This window comes from Xyrauchen texanus, chromosome 10, assembly GCF_025860055.1.
Source record: "Xyrauchen texanus isolate HMW12.3.18 chromosome 10, RBS_HiC_50CHRs, whole genome shotgun sequence".
In the NCBI taxonomy this organism is placed as follows: Eukaryota; Metazoa; Chordata; class Actinopteri; order Cypriniformes; family Catostomidae; genus Xyrauchen; species Xyrauchen texanus.
In genome coordinates, this window is record NC_068285.1 from 2,439,172 (window position 1) to 2,456,032 (window position 16,861).

Here is a 16,861-nt window from a genome sequence, read left to right on the forward strand (position 1 = left end):
TTCTTTTATGTGACAACCTCATTTCCTTTTCCCCCACTTAGCAACGGAAATGGGCGGAGACAACCTTGATTTAATTATTTAATTTGTTTTTGTAATGTTTCAGCTCCGCCACACTCCTCCCCCCTGGGAAATAACCAACTCCATGTTGGTTAAAGGGTAGCATTGTTAGAAACCAAGAAACTCTTCATTTTCGTCAGTGGATTCCTGGAAAATTTCCAAAAGTTTTGATTTTCCCAGATGGTTTAACTCATCAGCGGTAGGGAAACATGGCTTCAAGTTACATACATGAACGGTACGCACATCCTCACCAGTGTCTTCTAGTGCCACACGATAATTCAGTGGTCCCAGCTGTTTTAATATTCTGTAGGGCCCTTTCCATTTGTTGGCAAGTTTTGCACAAAAATGGTGAAGTGCACTTGATTGCGGGAAATTTCTCACCCATACACGGTCTTTTTCTTTGTAGAAGACATCTCTTCGGGTTTTGTTGTAGCTATGGAGCTGTCTTACTGATGCTTTTTTGGCGTGTTCTTTGGCTCTAGCTTGCAACTCGGACAGATGTTCTATGACATCGTAAGATGGAGCAGTCGGAGCAAGGTTTTGCCCATGCAGCAGCTTGTCCATTGGACCCTGTAATTTTCTCCCTAGGTGAAGCTCGGCTGGAGATATACCGGTGGTTTCTTGTACCGCTGAATTAATGGCAAACCGTAGCTCAGGTAAGTGTTGGTCCCATTTTTTATGATTGTCATCCACATATGCTGAAATCATCTGTTTTAATGTTCTATTTACTCGTTCAGTTAGGTTTGTCTGAGGGTGGTATGCTGTAGTCATCTTCTGGGTGACTTTCCATTTCGCACAGATGTCTTGAAAGACGGCGGAGGTGAACTGTGTGCCTCGGTCAGAGAGGATGAAATCTGGTACCCCCCATCGAGTAAGGATATCTTTTCTGAGGTATGAAGCAACAGCCTGAGCAGTGGCCTTTCGCAAGGGGAACAATTCAACCCACCGAGAATAGTAATCCACGAACACTAGTAGATATTCATGTCGGTAGGAACTGCGAGGCAGTGGACCCATGATATCTACTCCCAACATCTCGTTTGGACGACTGGTGGTGGTCTGTTGAATTTTCCCAGCAGGCTTGCGGTTCTCATTTTTCAAGGTCTGGCATTTCATGCACCTTTTTACATATTGTTTTACAGATGTCCACATGGAGGGCCAGAAAGCGACCTGACGTACCCTCTGGTAAGTTTTGCTAATTCCTAGATGACCACTCAAGGGATGCGCATGGTAATGCTGTAGAATTACTGGAACAAGGGTGGCCGGGATATAGAGTCTGTAATGTACTTGCCCATTAGTCAGATGAGTTCGATGATACAGCTTGTCTTCAATTACCTCATATTGGTCTTGCGTAGATGAATTATTGTCGGCTAGTGACTGAAATAGTGTGGTAATTAACAGATCTTTGTGTTGTTCTTCCCAGATGTCTACTGCGGAAAGTGGAAATCCAAAGTCCTCCTTCTGATTGGAGTATAAGTGGCATCCAGGTGCAGAATACATTCGGGATAATGCATCTGGAGCTTCATTGAGTTTTCCCTTTCGATACTCAACCACAAAGTCAAATTTTTGCAGACGGAGTGCCCAACGGATTAGACGTCCTGTGGTTTTGGGGAATTCAGGACCCACTGTAGAGCTGAATGATCCGTGACTACGGTGAAGAGTTTCGGTTCCAGGTAGTATTGCCATTTTTCTAGCGCCCATACTATTGCCAGACACTCTTTCTCTGTAACAGAATAATTAATCTCAGCCTTGGTTAACGTTCGGCTGCCATAGGCCATGACTTCTTCCAAGCCAGGTGTTTTCCTTTGCGTCAACACCGCACCGAGTCCTGAATCACTGGCATCAGTGTAGACCACAAAAGGAAGTTGAAGGTCTGGATGACCCAGGATGGGGGTGAGGTGAGACATGCCTTCAATTTCTCAAAGGATTGTTGACACTGTGGTGACCACTGGAATTTTCGTCCCTTCTTCTTTAAAGCATTTATAGGCTCAGCTACCTGAGAGAAATTGGGCACAAATCTGTGGTACCATCCTGCCAACCCGAGAAATCGTTGAACTTCTTTAAGGTTCCGGGGAACAGGGTAGGCGCTGAATGGCTTCTACTTTGCTGGGGTCAGCAGAGATGCCTTTTGTGTTTACCACATGTCCCAGAAATGTTAATTCATGAAGGCAGAATTTACTTTTTTCAGGTTTATGGTTAAACCGGCTGTGTGCAATCGGTCGAAGACAGTCTGAAGATCATAGAAGTGTTGGGTGACAGATGGTGAATAAATTATAATATCATCAATGTACACAAAACACATTCTTCCTCGCAGTTCACCCAAGACAGTCTCCATTAGTCGCTGAAATGTCAGCTGGAGCATTCTTCAGCCCAAATGGCATGACATTAAATTGGTATAACCCAGATGGAGCGATGAATGCAGTCTTGGACTTGCTCTCTGGTTCCATCGTCACCTGCCAGTACCCACTGTTGAGGTCGATGCTGGAGAAAATACCTGCACCAGAGAGGGATTCCAATATCTCTGTGATATTAGGCAGAGGATAGGCATCTCTCTCAGTGACAGCATTGACCCTCCTATAGTCCACACAGAATCTCTGGCTGCCATCTTTCTTTGGGACCAGGACAATAGGTGAGGCCCAAGCAGAGTGTGATGGTTCTATGATACAATTCTTCAACATTTCTTTAACTTGTTCTTGTACCACATCTTGTTTCTCTGGTGTCAATCTGTAGGGACGCTGTTTGATGGGTACAGGATGGACAGTATAAAGACAATGCTGGAGTACTGTTGTTCTTCCGAGCTGGAGGGTACAGACCTGAGGATTGTTCTCTAAGAGGTGGAGCAGTTGGCACTTCCTCTCAGGTGGTAAGTGTGCTGTGTCCACCAAGGTTTTAATTAACGTTTTTCATCCAGATTATCTGTTGACTGGGACAACACCTGTGGCATTTGCTGTGGAGGAATAGAACTGAACAAGGTGAGAGCTCGCTCTGCATTTTTATGTTGTTTTTCTTTTCCAGATGCTGGATACATCTAGCGGGAATACTAGCTCGTCCAGGCTGAAAAGGATAACTCTTGTTGGGAATTGACTTGAAGGAATATTCTCCATCTGTTACATTGATCTGAAGACCACTGGTGAATATAAAATCCAATCCTAAGACCACGGAGTATGCTAGAGTTTTAGTAGAAAGGATGGCTGCCGGTAGGGCAAAAACTTGGTTATGGAGTGTCATTTTGATATTTGTCCATCCTATAGGTACAGCGGTCTCACCATTTGCCAAGTAGAGTGGGCCAAGGGCCCATGCCCGGAGTGGATCAGAGGATGCAAGCTCTGTCCATAAGCTCTCGTGTAACAGAGTGTAGCTTGCACCGGTGTCGACTATAGCCTTTCCTGTCCATCCGCCAATGGTAATCGGGACAACCAACTGTTGAGGTATACTCTCACATTTAGAAGTAAAAGATGCAGTAGATGGCTGGAATGGAGGTGTGACAGACAAGGCGTTATTTGATGGTGCTCCTGTTTTTTGTGCTGGAAAATTTCAGCTTGTTTCCTGCAGGATTTTGAGTCGATGTGAAAGGTGAAGTGGAGTATTGTGGACAGTTTCAGGGAATGCTGACCTTTACATCTCCAGCATTGGACGGCAGGTCTTTCCATTTGACGGTTAGGGGTAGGTTTGGGTGGTATAGATGAAGTCATAGTCCGCCCTTCATAATGCAGCTGATGAACATAGTCTTTTTCTAGTTGATGCCCAAGTTTTACCAGTTCATCCACTGTACTTACTCTGCTGCGAAGCTGACTGGCAAGGTATGGTTTAATGTTTTTTAGTATCATTTTAACTAACTCATACTCTGTCAGTGAAGGTTTCCAGCGCTTGCATAAAGCTCTGTAAGTGAAAGCGAAATCTCTAATGGACTCATTTTCCCCTTGGTTTCGGGTGCGGACACGCTCAGCTAGCTCGTCTTCATAATCCTCAGAAAGAAATGCTGTGAGAAATGCGGACTCAAACTCACTCCAGGTCGTAACAGAGGATCTAGCCACTTCCCACCAGTCCCGTGCTGTTCCATAAAGGACAGTGCGAAAGGTTGCCAGAATGTCTGTATCCTCTAAGGGGTGTAATGCCATAAAGTCATGACATCTAGTTAAATATAACAGAGGGTCACTATCATCTGAGGATCTGCCAAAGGTGGGAAAAGTTAGCTTCAAATGATCACTCTTGGCCACAGATGTTGGGTGTGAAAGAGGTGGAAGTACAGACGAGGATGTGTGGGGTTTTAATGTTTCACCTTCTGCAGCAGTGGAGTGAGAAGGTGATTTGAGTGTCATCGAGTTGGAGTGTTTCCCAGGAAACTTGAAGTAACTGCTTATTTCTGTTTTCAACTCTTTCAAGGCGTACACTACGGCATTCAATTGGACGCTACATTGACTGATCTCCTGAAAAAGTTGGCCACAATCCTTTTGAGTGATGTCCTGCATTTTCTGGATGTCTTTCTGCACCTCTAGCTGGAATTGTTCCACCATAAATCGGACTTCAGAGATTAAGGTGTGCTCACTTTTCTGCAGTTCTTCTGTCACCATCACTTTCATGGCTTTTGTCAGCTGATCTGTGTTCTCTTCATCATGTTGGTTTTTAGCAGTAATCGTGGCCTGAAGCTGCTGATGGTTGGATTTTATCTTAGCAGTCAAGGTTTCAATCTTGTCATCCTGCTGTGAAGTGGTAGTTTCAAATCCCTGGGTGAGTACTTTCAAAGCTTTGTCCTGCTGATTGAGACAATTAAACAGGACATCCCAGTTCCCTTGTACGTGCTCCGATAATTGATACACTCCTCTGCCAGGTGTTGGGAGAAATGCAGGCAAGTCCTGCGGCGTTCCTGACGGTGTAAATTCCGTGGAAGTACACAACTGCATGTTAACAGTCGGTGGAGGAGCCCTTTCTCCTGGAAGTGGAGTGGAAAACTGCACATGGGTTCTTGCAGTAGGACTGCGAACACTGTGGGTGTGGTGTAGAAAGTGGGACCAGGAGGTGGTTGTCGGAGTTGCTGTTGGGTTTGTGGCACCAGGGGCCAGTTTGGTGTGGCAATGTCTGGAGGATCAATTTCCACGAAAGTGGATTGTGGTGGAGGGGTATGGGCCATAGTTGAAGTGTATGCGTGAATATGGCAACGGTCAATTGTGAAATGTGGAAAAAAAAAAAAATATCAGAAATGAGAACACTACTTGGACAGTCTCAAATTCTTTTGGGCAAAATGGGGCACCTAAAATAACAACCTACAGAGTAGTGACACTTCCACAATTCAGAGAAGAAAATATTATAGAACCTTTGTCCATCTCTTTTTAGCAAAATGGGGCACCAAAATAACAAACTACAAAGTTTCAAACTTCCACAAAGGTTTTTTTTTTTTTTTTTAGTTTTTTGGCTGCAAACGTTCCAAAATGTCTGTTGGATGGACCACAGTTCAATTCAACCAAAGTTCAAATGATCACAAAAAGAGTTAAATGTCCATTCAGTTATTGCTACGGGTCACAAGAGCAAATATACGATGATCACAAGAAAAAACCCAAAAACAAAACAGTTCAAAGAAATAGTATTATTTTCAAGTTCAGGGTCAAGTTTCAAGTCTCTTTCAAGTCCCTGTTTGGGTGCCACTCTGTAACGGTGGCGGCCTGATAATAAATTCAAACAATCAATCAACGATTGTTGAAATAAAAGTTAATCAGTTTGGGTGCCAGACAGGTGTAACCTTGTCAATAATTTCAGACCAATAACCCAGATAGCTTAGATGCCACCAGTTACATACACAAAATACAGAAAATAAATCACAAAGGACAGTGCCAACTCAGTTTAGAAATGCCTGTATTTCACACCATTTCGCCAGTTACCACCACTTTGAACTGTCAGTCAATTTTTTTCCACATAGACCACAGATTCCACAGTTGTTCATCCAGGCACAGAGACAGATTTTGTGAACAAAATCAATATCAAAAATGTCAATTTTGTTTGGTATCAAAAATAAAAATAAAAAAACTCCAGAACAAAATTAGCCAAAAAAAATAAAATAAAAATATTACTCACAGTTTAGTTTGTGGGGAACCGGAATACCCGGATGTATAAAGTGCAGAGGTGAATTTGTGTGTGTGTGTTTGGTTAACCAGCCGCAATTCCAGCCACGCCGTAGCCTTTAGCAATGGTGAAACTCTGTTGGATGGTAGAGGGAACAAACCAGGATCCAGACGGCCCTTATCACAGCTCGCTTGGGGTTCTTTTACACGCTCACGCTGAAGACATCGTTATGGAGAGCGTTTTTTTTCTCACCAGCAACCGCTCCAGCAGAGATACAGCGTTTTACCCGCTGTCGATTTCGTCACCGCCTCCCCAGGTAAGTGCAAACAACACCTTACTTTTTCTTTAGTATTTCCCTTCGTCTAACCACCAACAGCTCGTTCGGTTAATGCGTTTACTTCCAGTTTGGCGTTTTGACGGTTATTGAGGCTTTTCGGTTCTCACCTCGATGAATCGCACTCTTCACAACAACTTCGGGTCTTTTTCCCACACACTTTTTTTTTTTGTTTGTTTTGTTTTTTTTTCTTTTATGTGACAACCTCATTTCCTTTTCCCCCACTTAGCAACGGAAATGGGCGGAGACAACCTTGATTTAATTATTTAATTTGTTTTTGTAATGTTTCAGCTCCGCCACACAATGTTTAGTGGTTCTCGCTCTCAATGGGGCGTAGGTGAGTTGTGCGTAGATGCCGCGGAGAATAGCGTGAAGCCTCCACACACGCTATGTCTCCACGACATAAGATTCGTCCTCTGCCACCTGGATTTAGGCGGGCCACTACGCCACCACGAGGACTTAGAGCGCATTGGGAATTGAGCATTCCAAATGAGGGAGAAAAAGGGGTGGAATAAAACAAAACAATAAACAATACTTATTAAGCATTTATTAATCTTAGTTAATGTTACTTTCAACATATACAAATACATATTCAATATCAAAGATTGTACATTACCTAATGCACTATTAACTAACAGTGAACTAACAATGAACAATTGTATTTTTATTAACTATCACGAACAAAGATTAATAAATGGTAAAACAAATATTTTGTTATTTGTTTGTTTATTTTATCTAATACATAGTATTATCTGTAACCATCAATTAATGTTTCCCATGGACTAACTTCAAACAGTGTCTAAAAATGTGCCGGTCTGTCACGTACCACTGTTGTCTGCCCTGTTTCTCCCGTCATCTGTTCCCCATGGACTACACTTCCCATAATTCCCTGCCCGCATCACTGCCAGCTGTCTCCTGTTGTCCTCACCTGTGTTTAATTTGTCATTAGTCCTTTGTGTATTTAAAGCCCTGTTTGTTTGCTCACCGGTTGTCAGTTGTTGAATGTATTCATGTCTTGTTCTAAACCCTGTTCTTGGTTTTTCTTTATACTCTGAGTTACCGTGTTCATCTTTTGTGTTCATTAAAAGCTGCACTTAGATCCTCATTCTCGTCTGCCTCATTACACGGTCACTGCGTGACACACTGAAGAAACACAGAGACGTGGTGCAGCAGTCAAGGACGTTCGTCCAGCACGTGTACATTGGAAAACAATGAAACAACAGAGCAGACACAATAACACGTTTTTTTCATAAATTTCAAACCCAAAGTCCTGTTGACCTGAACCCAGCAGCTTCTAACATGAACCGCTCTGAGAGCGCTGACAACGGCATGTTCACGTGTGTACCCAGAACATCATGTCACTTCAAGCGCTTTTGATGAGCTTTCCTACCGGTGTGGGGGCCCTCTCGACATCTGGGGCCCCATGCAATTGCAACTGATTACAAGATCACTTGAAGTTTTTTAAGGATCTTGTATTTTACAGAGAACAGAATTCCTTTAAAAACATAAACAGCCTCTTTATTGTGTCGTATTCAATGTAGTACGAGACAATTTCTTCAGTTTTTAAGTGTCACTGAAATACTGTCAAAAAAAGTCAAAAAGTGTCAACACATATCCCTACAACATATTCTTCATCAGACACAGATTACTGTAGCACAGGTGGAAACATACTGTAACATATAGTCAACATGTCCTTTTTTAGTAACATTGTGATCTCCAGCAGACTGTATGTCCTGTGATAAACCTGAGGAACAATCTCTTGTCATGTCTGATCATCTCTGTCATGTTCACATGATATTACTGTACAGTATAAAGATGAGCTCTTGTGAAGAGATGCCAATGAAACTGTTACAGTAAAGCAATCAGCTGTAGAAGGACTCATTATTTTTATTATAATTGCATATTTCCTTTTAGATTTATATTTTTTACACTGGATTCTTTCTAATGGTCCCTTAGACTGTGGTGTACACGTTCATACTGTCAGTCAACATGAGAGTCCTCACCTCACATCAGCACAAGGGGCTCCTGAACTGAATTTAAGTGGAGGATCCATTGACTGGTCACTCTTCATGGACACACAGCTGGATTCAGGAGATTCTCCATGAATGACACTAAAACACAACAGCAATTAAACACTGTTTTAAAAACTACAAACTCTCACAAACACTCTTTTCCTCTCATCAGTTTCTCAGTTTTACTCTTCCCAATATTTCTCTCTTCTTCAAGGGGGTAACATGTTCTTTTCCAGTGTTTTCAGTGTCATGTTGTCATTGAAATCAATATTTATTATTTTTAGTAGCAGTGGTCACTTAGAGAAAATGACTACATCTCATTTTACATTGAATTCTTTCCATCTTGAGAATATTTTTGATTTAAGACAGTGAAAAGCAGCACACTGGAGATTGTAGTTTTCCTGAAGTTTCTCTGTAAAGTTGTGTGCAAACAGTCCGAACATGAGACTTCTGAAATACATGCCAAGCAAACTGTTACATTTCTTTAATGTACAGACTTAATAAACTTATTTGTTCCTTTTTTACCCCTTTATTTCAGTTTAACTCTCTTTATTTATCTATTTAGGGGTGACACTTTTTAATTTTAAAACAAGGAACACTTAATAATATGCGTTATTCATAAAAATAGTTTATCCTTTCTTATATGCTACAATGAGAACTTTCTTGAGCCATGAAAATACATCATTAATATGTTAAAAATATATTTATTTTAATTATTTAATTTTTCTGTTAATTGTCTTCTTGATCTTATTTATGTATAGATTTTGGATGGTTTATACTTTATTTTATTTGTTTATTTTTTCCTTCTGTCACGATTCTCCATGGTCTGCCCTGTGTTCTCTGTCGCACTATCACTTTTATGTCATGTTTCCTTGTCTGCTCCGTGTTTTCCGTTTCACCCGTCACCGTTCGCGCTCTATGTCACGTTTTCCTTGTTGTTCGCCCCGTGTTTCACTGTCCTCGTCTAAACTACATTTCCCACAATTCCCGGTCTCCCTCACTGCCTGCACTCATCAGTGTTTACACCGGTGTCTTGTTTGTAATTATCCTGCCTTGTGTGTGTATATAACCCTGCCCGTTCCTGCGTTTCCTTGTCGTTCGTTGTTTCAACTGTTGTGATGTCCCTGATCTCTCCGTGTCCATTCCAGCCGTGTTTCCCTGTGTTTGTTCCAGCCGTGTATTCCTGTGTTCCAGTGTTTCGTGTTTTAGTTTCGTTTTTACCCATCGTGGTTGTTTTCATTTGTATCAGTCTGTTTATTTCCACTCCTGTTTAAATAAACCCTGCACGTAGATCCTCATTCGTTGTCTGCCTTCCTCATTCGTGACACTTCACCTGTAATTGTCTTTATCATTGTATTCATACATTGTTTGATCTTATTGAACATTTAAATAGAAAAAAAACTCAGACTCATTTTTGGACTTTTCAGACGGTCCCTTACCGCACCCTCCACAGTATTACCCACCAAAGGGAAATTTTCCAACTTAAATCAATGTTTATTTGCAGATCTGGAACGATTTCACCGTGACGCCATCTGACCATCTTAAATACGGGACAAATCGCATCCTGTATTGATTCAATACCAGATGCACCATTTTATCTTTAAATATGGGACGATCTCTTGTTTTACAGGACAGGTGGCAACCCTAAGTGGTGGTGTGCTAATAAATCCATGCTTCAGTTCAACTCACTTGTGGAAGAGTTTATCTGTCTGTCTAGTGGATGAAGGGCGACTCTTTTACGAGGGCCGAATAACTTTCAGCTACGACTGAAGAGGTTCAAATTTACATGCCAATAAATGCTCAGAATTGATGTACACTATACAATGAAATGTGCTGCTTTCTGAAAAACTGTTTTCACAGGAATTAAATCATCAAATTTACTTTTACAGGAGAAACATACACACAAATGACCTTTGACCCCAATCCTAAGTAATGTACATTTCTCCAGTTCTGTCTGTGACTGAATCAAACCGTCACTGTCATCTGACTGTAGATCTCACTTTACCCTAAAGCTGTTTTCACATGTTTATACTTGAGATAATCCAGTCTGTTCTCATTTCTCCTCAGTGTTTTTATACTGTGGTGTTGTGCAGCATATCAGAAATTTCTATCAGTGTATTTTATTAAAGCATTGAAATCCACTGACCTCTTGACCTTCCCTGTGTCTGTCTGTCCACTGAGATCCTTTGTGGAGTCCATGACATCATCTGAACAGTCCACTGAACACCTGTCAACAAATGGGACATCATCTATATTTGTGACGTGTTTATTTGTTCAATACTGACACATATTTGTTTTTATTTGTCCTCTAGAATATTCCATTAGAAATGAATCAATGAGGTTCAATTGCAGACTGTCAGCTTTTATGACATGTTAAACACCAGCATAAAGAGAAAACATCAGAAGACTCAACAGAAGAAAACAAAGCAACGTTTCAAGTCAATAGAAGAAATAACATTTCAGTGCCAAAGAAACTGAACACATACTGACAATTCAGATAAAAGAGCAAAAGTCTCAGTATCTGTTTGTTCTGCTGTGATTAATACTTAGATATCTGTTAGATGTCTTACTGTAGCTGATAGTTTGAAAGGTTTATTATTGTTGTCTTGTTTTGGTTTGTTTTTTCAGAGCTAATTAAAGTTAGTTTTGTTTTTGATATTCCAGACACGTTCAGTGATAAAAGGCAAAAACTCTTAAACGGCTTAGAAAATATTTTCCAAAATAGTTACTGTAAAACATGGAAAGCTAATACTCCATCCATCTTCAACCGCTTATCCAAAGTCGGGTCGTGGGGGCAGCAGCTCCAGCAGGGGGCTCCAAACTTCCCTATCCCGAGCCACATTAACCAACTCTAACTGGGGGACCCCGAGGCGTTCCCAGGCCAGTGTGGAGATGTAATCTCTCCACCTAATCCTGGGTCTTCCCCGAGGCCTCCTCCCAGCTGGACGTGCCTGAAACACTTCCCTAGGGGGGCGCCCCGGGGACATCCTTACCAGATGCCCAAACGACCTCAACTCACTCCTTTCGACGCAAAGGAGCAGCGGCTCTACTCCGAGCTCCTCACGGATGACTGAGCTCCTCACCCTATCTCTAAGGGAGAAGCCCGCCACCCTTCTGAGGAAGCCCATTTCGGCCGCTTTTACTCGCGACCTTGTTCTTTCGGTCATGACCCAGCCTTCATGACCATAGGTGAGGGTAGGAACAAAAATTGACCGGTAGATCGAGAGCTTTGCCTTCCGGCTCAGCTCTCTTTTCGTGACTCAGATAGAGCGAGTGCAATACCACCCCCGCTGCCCCGATTCTCCGGCCAACCTCCCGCTCCATCGTCCCCTCACTCGTGAACAAGACCCCGAGGTACTTCAACTCCTTCACTTGGGGCAAAGATAATACTATACTTCAAAATTGTTTTCATTATTTTCACACGATATTATGAGCATTTACCTGCAAAAGCCACCGCAATGTTATTTACCCCGGGAAGAGGTCCTCCGTTTTTTTTTGAGTGCAACTTTCGTTTTACCCCTAGTGGTAACAGCTATGACAACGACGTTGTGTGAAGTACAGTGTTGTGTATGTCACAGGACATATTACATACTTCTTTCTGAAGTTAGCTAGCTTCTGCAAATTAGAAAGTTCCTCTCTGATGATTTTTATCAGCTATAACTACTAATAAATGCCCAAAACTATTATTATCACTCTTGATCAATTGACATTTGCAACTATATAATACAAATCTTAGTTGAAATGAGTAGACCCTATTTTCTTTTCTCAGCTGTAAAATATACGACTGTTCACTCCGCCATCTTGAGACCTCCCCATCACTGAATGTGTCTGAAACATCAAAAACAAAACTAACTTAACCTCACTGTTTAACAGCAGTTCAGTACTCACCTGTCAAGAACTGTTGATGTTCCTCTTTACTGACTAGAATATCACCTACAAAATACTTCACAATGAATTTATTGATTGTTTCAGACGATTCAGTGGAACAAAAACTGTCGCAGTTTTGCTCTGTTTCTCTCCTTATGTAATTTCCTTCTCTTCCCAGAAAACAGGGGACGTCCCCCGGACATTGCGAACTTCCACTTTGGCCAACTTTGTAACATTCAAGTCCAGTTTTCGTCCGGGCCAGAGATCGCGACCGTCCCTCAACTGACCTTTCCATAACAACACTTGCAAAATCCCTTCGCCCATGTGTTCCCTTTATCATCAGACCACCTTGCAACTCAGAGAAAGGAAATATTAAACTAAAATATAAAACCCGATTTAATCATAAGAAATGTGGATATTCCTTAAAACATCCCTTAAATGAACTATGATAATGGATTTTATGCAGAAACCATGTTTTGTTTTGCAGATTGACATTAAGATGGTTTTGTGGTTGCTATGGTTTTACTAATAAAAATAATAGTTACTATGGAACAAAAAATATTTTCCTTAATATTGATTTAGAAACGATAAAAGCCAATACTGATACATTTATTTGGATTAATATGACAGTGTGTATAAGAGGTTATTTCTTATGCAGAGTCTTTGCATGATCCCATATATGATGTACTGTGAAATAAATAATTGTCTTCATAGCAAATATCCACACAAGCACATTAAATCAATGAAATACAAACGTGAACGTACGACTACAGCCCAAACGAAAACTTCTAAGACTTTTATTATTGCCAAGGGTTCAAAATGCAAGCAAACAGTAATGTAGAATGAGAGCTGCTGAATCAGATGCAAGCAATGACAGTAAATGCAGGAGAGGCCACACAGGATGGAAACGAGTCCAATGCTGAAACTGAAAAGAAAAATGAAAAAGATACAGTTAAGACATCCTCATGTAAACTCGGACTGCATCACATTCTACACCATCATTTAAACTGGCAAACTGTTGCTCAGGCTGCAACATGAGGTGAATTATTATTTTTCTCTCAAAATAATAATAATTATAAAGAATAACAGTTTCATGCAGAATATTGGATGGAAATATAATATTCTGAATTAGAAATATCTGTAAACCCAAATATTTCTTATTTTCTCAAATAAGATTCTCACCTGTAAAAGTACAAGCTTGACAAAATGTATAAATGACACTATAGATATGGACATACTACAAACATGTAACCAAATATCATCACTACAGACACTACATCACTATCATCACTTGTCTTCACAGAAAAGGGTTGAAATGTTTATGACCCGGTGACACACCAAAAATACTGTTGTGAACGCACCCTTAAAGAACAGGGGCCATATGTATAAACTCTAAGAATGACAGAATTTTACTCATATTTCTAGATTTAAGAATAAGTGTGATTCATAAATGTTCATATGTGTTAAGACTCTCAGCTCCTTCATTATTTAAGAGAGCTGGAGAGGATCATGTTTGGGGTTGTCGGGGGGATAATAGCGTTAAAACAATGTTATGAATGCAAACTTTAATAGAGTGAAAAAGACACTATCAGCATCACATAAACATATTAATTAATACATTGGTTTCACTCTTCCCACATGTTAAATTTGTTCCTACATTCTTTTGAATGTTCAGTGAATAAAATATTAGATGCCATGAGTGTACCTTCTACCATCAATTTCACATCTGAATGGTCATGAAATATGAAGCAATGTGATAACATGAAATTAAAAATGGCATTATATGGCCATGGAATATGAAGCAATGTGATAACATGAAATTAAAAATGGCATTATATGGTCATGAAATATGAAGCAATGTGATAACATGAAATTAAAAATGACATTATATGGCCATGAAATATGAAGCAATGTGATAACATGAAATTAAAAATGACATTATATGGCCATGAAATATGAAGCAATGTGATAACATGAAATTAAAAATGACATTATATGGCCATGGCATAAAATGGGCATTGTTTGGTGTTGCTTCAGGCCAGAACAGCTGACATGTGCTGCTATTGTCAAGTAACTGTTTTTAGACTGATTTCTAATTCATAATATTATATTCCCATCCAATATTCTGCATGAAACTGTTATTCTTTATTATTATTATTATGTTGAGAAAAATAAAATAAATCACCTTATGCTGCAGTGAGCAACAGTTTGTAGATGGGTGTAGAATGTGATGCACTTCAAGCGCTTTACGTGTCTGAGAGTTGCTGCAAGCGTTTTATAATCAACCAATTGTGTGTGAGGAGTTACAGAGAGTGGTTATTTTGCAAAATAGTATTACTGTAAAACATGGAAAGCTAATAATATTCTTCAAGCTTGTTTTCATTATTTTGAGTTACCCCGGAAGAGTTCCTCCTTTTGTGTAATAACTTGGTGTGTGAACTGCATGTGTGATATAAACATTATTTTTGTTATAGTTTTTTGTTGAAGGAGATAAAGACACGAAACCAACATCATTCAATAGAAAATGTTTGTTCTTTTCTCAAATAGGAAAACGTGAAAGTAGCGCACTGTCCTCCTCTAGTGAATGATGATTTAGTGTCTCTAACAAAACAAATCAATATTACAAAAATAAGGTTTAACTCACATTGCGACAGATTTTGCAGACAAATGCTCATAATATCGAGTGAAAATAATGAAAACAAGCTTGAAGAATATTATTAGTTTCCATGTTTTACAGTAATACTATTTTAGAAAGTCGTTTAAGAGATATCGCCGATAATCGCTGAATGTTTATTTCTTTATTTAAACTGCATATTAACATAAAAACATCAAGAGAAAATCCCAAACAATCAACATTGTATAATTTCCATCTCAGGTACAAATGATACAGTTATTCAAATAATAAGATACAGAAAAATTAAACAAATAAAATAATAATCCCAGAGTATTAAAAAACAAAACAAATAAACAAAGGGATAAGATGCCATTTATTTATCAATTTTGAATTTGCAAACAATATTACAAGTTTTATTTGTACACTTATACAAAAGATTACAGTATTGTTTAAAATCATTTATAAAATAAAATAAAAATGTGGTTTATCACCAGACCACTTTCTGAAACTTCCCCAATAAAACAATTGAATGATATTTGCTTTATCCTTTTCCATCCCACAGTCATTAACATATATCATTATATCAGAATCATTGTAACATGATTTATGACATTTCTAATGCAATTATTTTAAACTTTGTCTATTAAGATGTTTACAATATTTTGTTTTACTTATGAAATAATCAAAGGGTTTTCACTGCAGTTATTCTTGAGAAGATAAAATATATTTTTGTGTTTAGCGTCCATCACAATTGTCTAAAAGTCTAATTGGGATTTTAAACTTGTTCAGCAAATCTGTGTATGATGACAAACCTCCATCACTGTTCATTAACTGACTAATACAATGTTATTATCAAACCATATATTAAAAAATGAGATTTTACTGCCATGTCAGTTTGATCCGCTCTTTCATCGATTTTCAGTCAAGATACGAAAGATGTTTTCTTGCATTTCACTTAGAGACTCACATCCATCATCGTTCGTGGCTTTTTCTGTGGATGTTTTGTTGGGGTGTTTGGGTCAGAGTTACACATTTCTCCATCTTTCGCTTCACAAGTATAAGAGTGACTTCACGTGAGTGGATGTTCCTCTCTGAATGATATTTATTACACCTCATTATGACATGCTCAACATGTTCAGCAACATTACAAACATCACATTTATCTGATATACACTTTGCCATTAAATAAAGGATTTTAATCCAGTATGTCCGAATCTTAATCTTGAAAGAATCACTTCTTCTCTTCTGCATTTTCCTTTGAGAGTCTTCAGCTTAATTGATTTCTGTTTGCTATCTGTGTCCCACTTCTTCTGCTACGATTCCCTCACTGCCGTTCTTCCATTTGACCTCATCTTTTCCAAACTTTCATTATTTCATTGTCCTTTAATTTCAACACTCTCTTTGCATCCCATCTGCTATCTCATCACCCTCCACACCAACATCAGCAGCAACCCAACACAACTGTACATTAATTACAACTCTTTGTATTCTCAGCATTATCATAAATATCTCATCAATAAATCATCTCCTATTGTTTCTTTTGAATTGAAACTATTAAGAGCTGCAATAGAGTCAGAACAAATGAAACTCTCTCAGGCCTTCTTCTATCCATTGAACACTAATATTATAGCTGCTATTTCTGCTGTAAATACAGAGAATCTGTCATTCATTATTTTGCATATGACTACATCAAACTCAGGTATGCACACTCTGGATCTTTAGATCATCAGTAAATATTGGCATATAGTTATAATAATTCCTCTTTACATAATCTTGAATCAAATATCCGGTGTTATCTGCATTCCTGTCAGTCCATTCTCTCTTCTGATCTACGAGTCCACATTGGAAATCTCCATGGAGGAACATCACACAGTGTTTGTTCATACTCTAACTTATTTAAACCATATTATTTCTGTATTTATACTC

At 39.3% G+C, this 16,861-nt stretch overlaps 1 protein-coding gene across 6 annotated transcripts in view; it reads right to left on the minus strand.

Moving 5' to 3' along the window:
* The window catches only part of LOC127650627 (NACHT, LRR and PYD domains-containing protein 3-like), a 710,662-nt gene that overhangs the window by 325,695 nt on the left and 368,106 nt on the right, over nt 1–16,861 (minus strand). The window contains exons 1-2 of one of the 6 annotated variants that reach the window (XM_052136168.1): nt 12,343–12,462; nt 10,601–10,681 (exon numbers count right to left, since the gene is read on the minus strand). The exons of 1 other annotated variant lie outside the window; for it this stretch is intronic. In XM_052136168.1, the coding sequence (XP_051992128.1) occupies nt 10,601–10,653 (53 nt within the window). In that variant the 5' untranslated portion in view covers nt 10,654–10,681; nt 12,343–12,462. Of the gene's footprint in view, nt 1–8,445; nt 8,554–10,600; nt 10,689–12,342; nt 12,463–16,861 lie in introns of those variants that run through there. 4 more of the 6 variants (XM_052136158.1, XM_052136167.1, XM_052136164.1 and 1 more) reach the window with 4 other exon arrangements.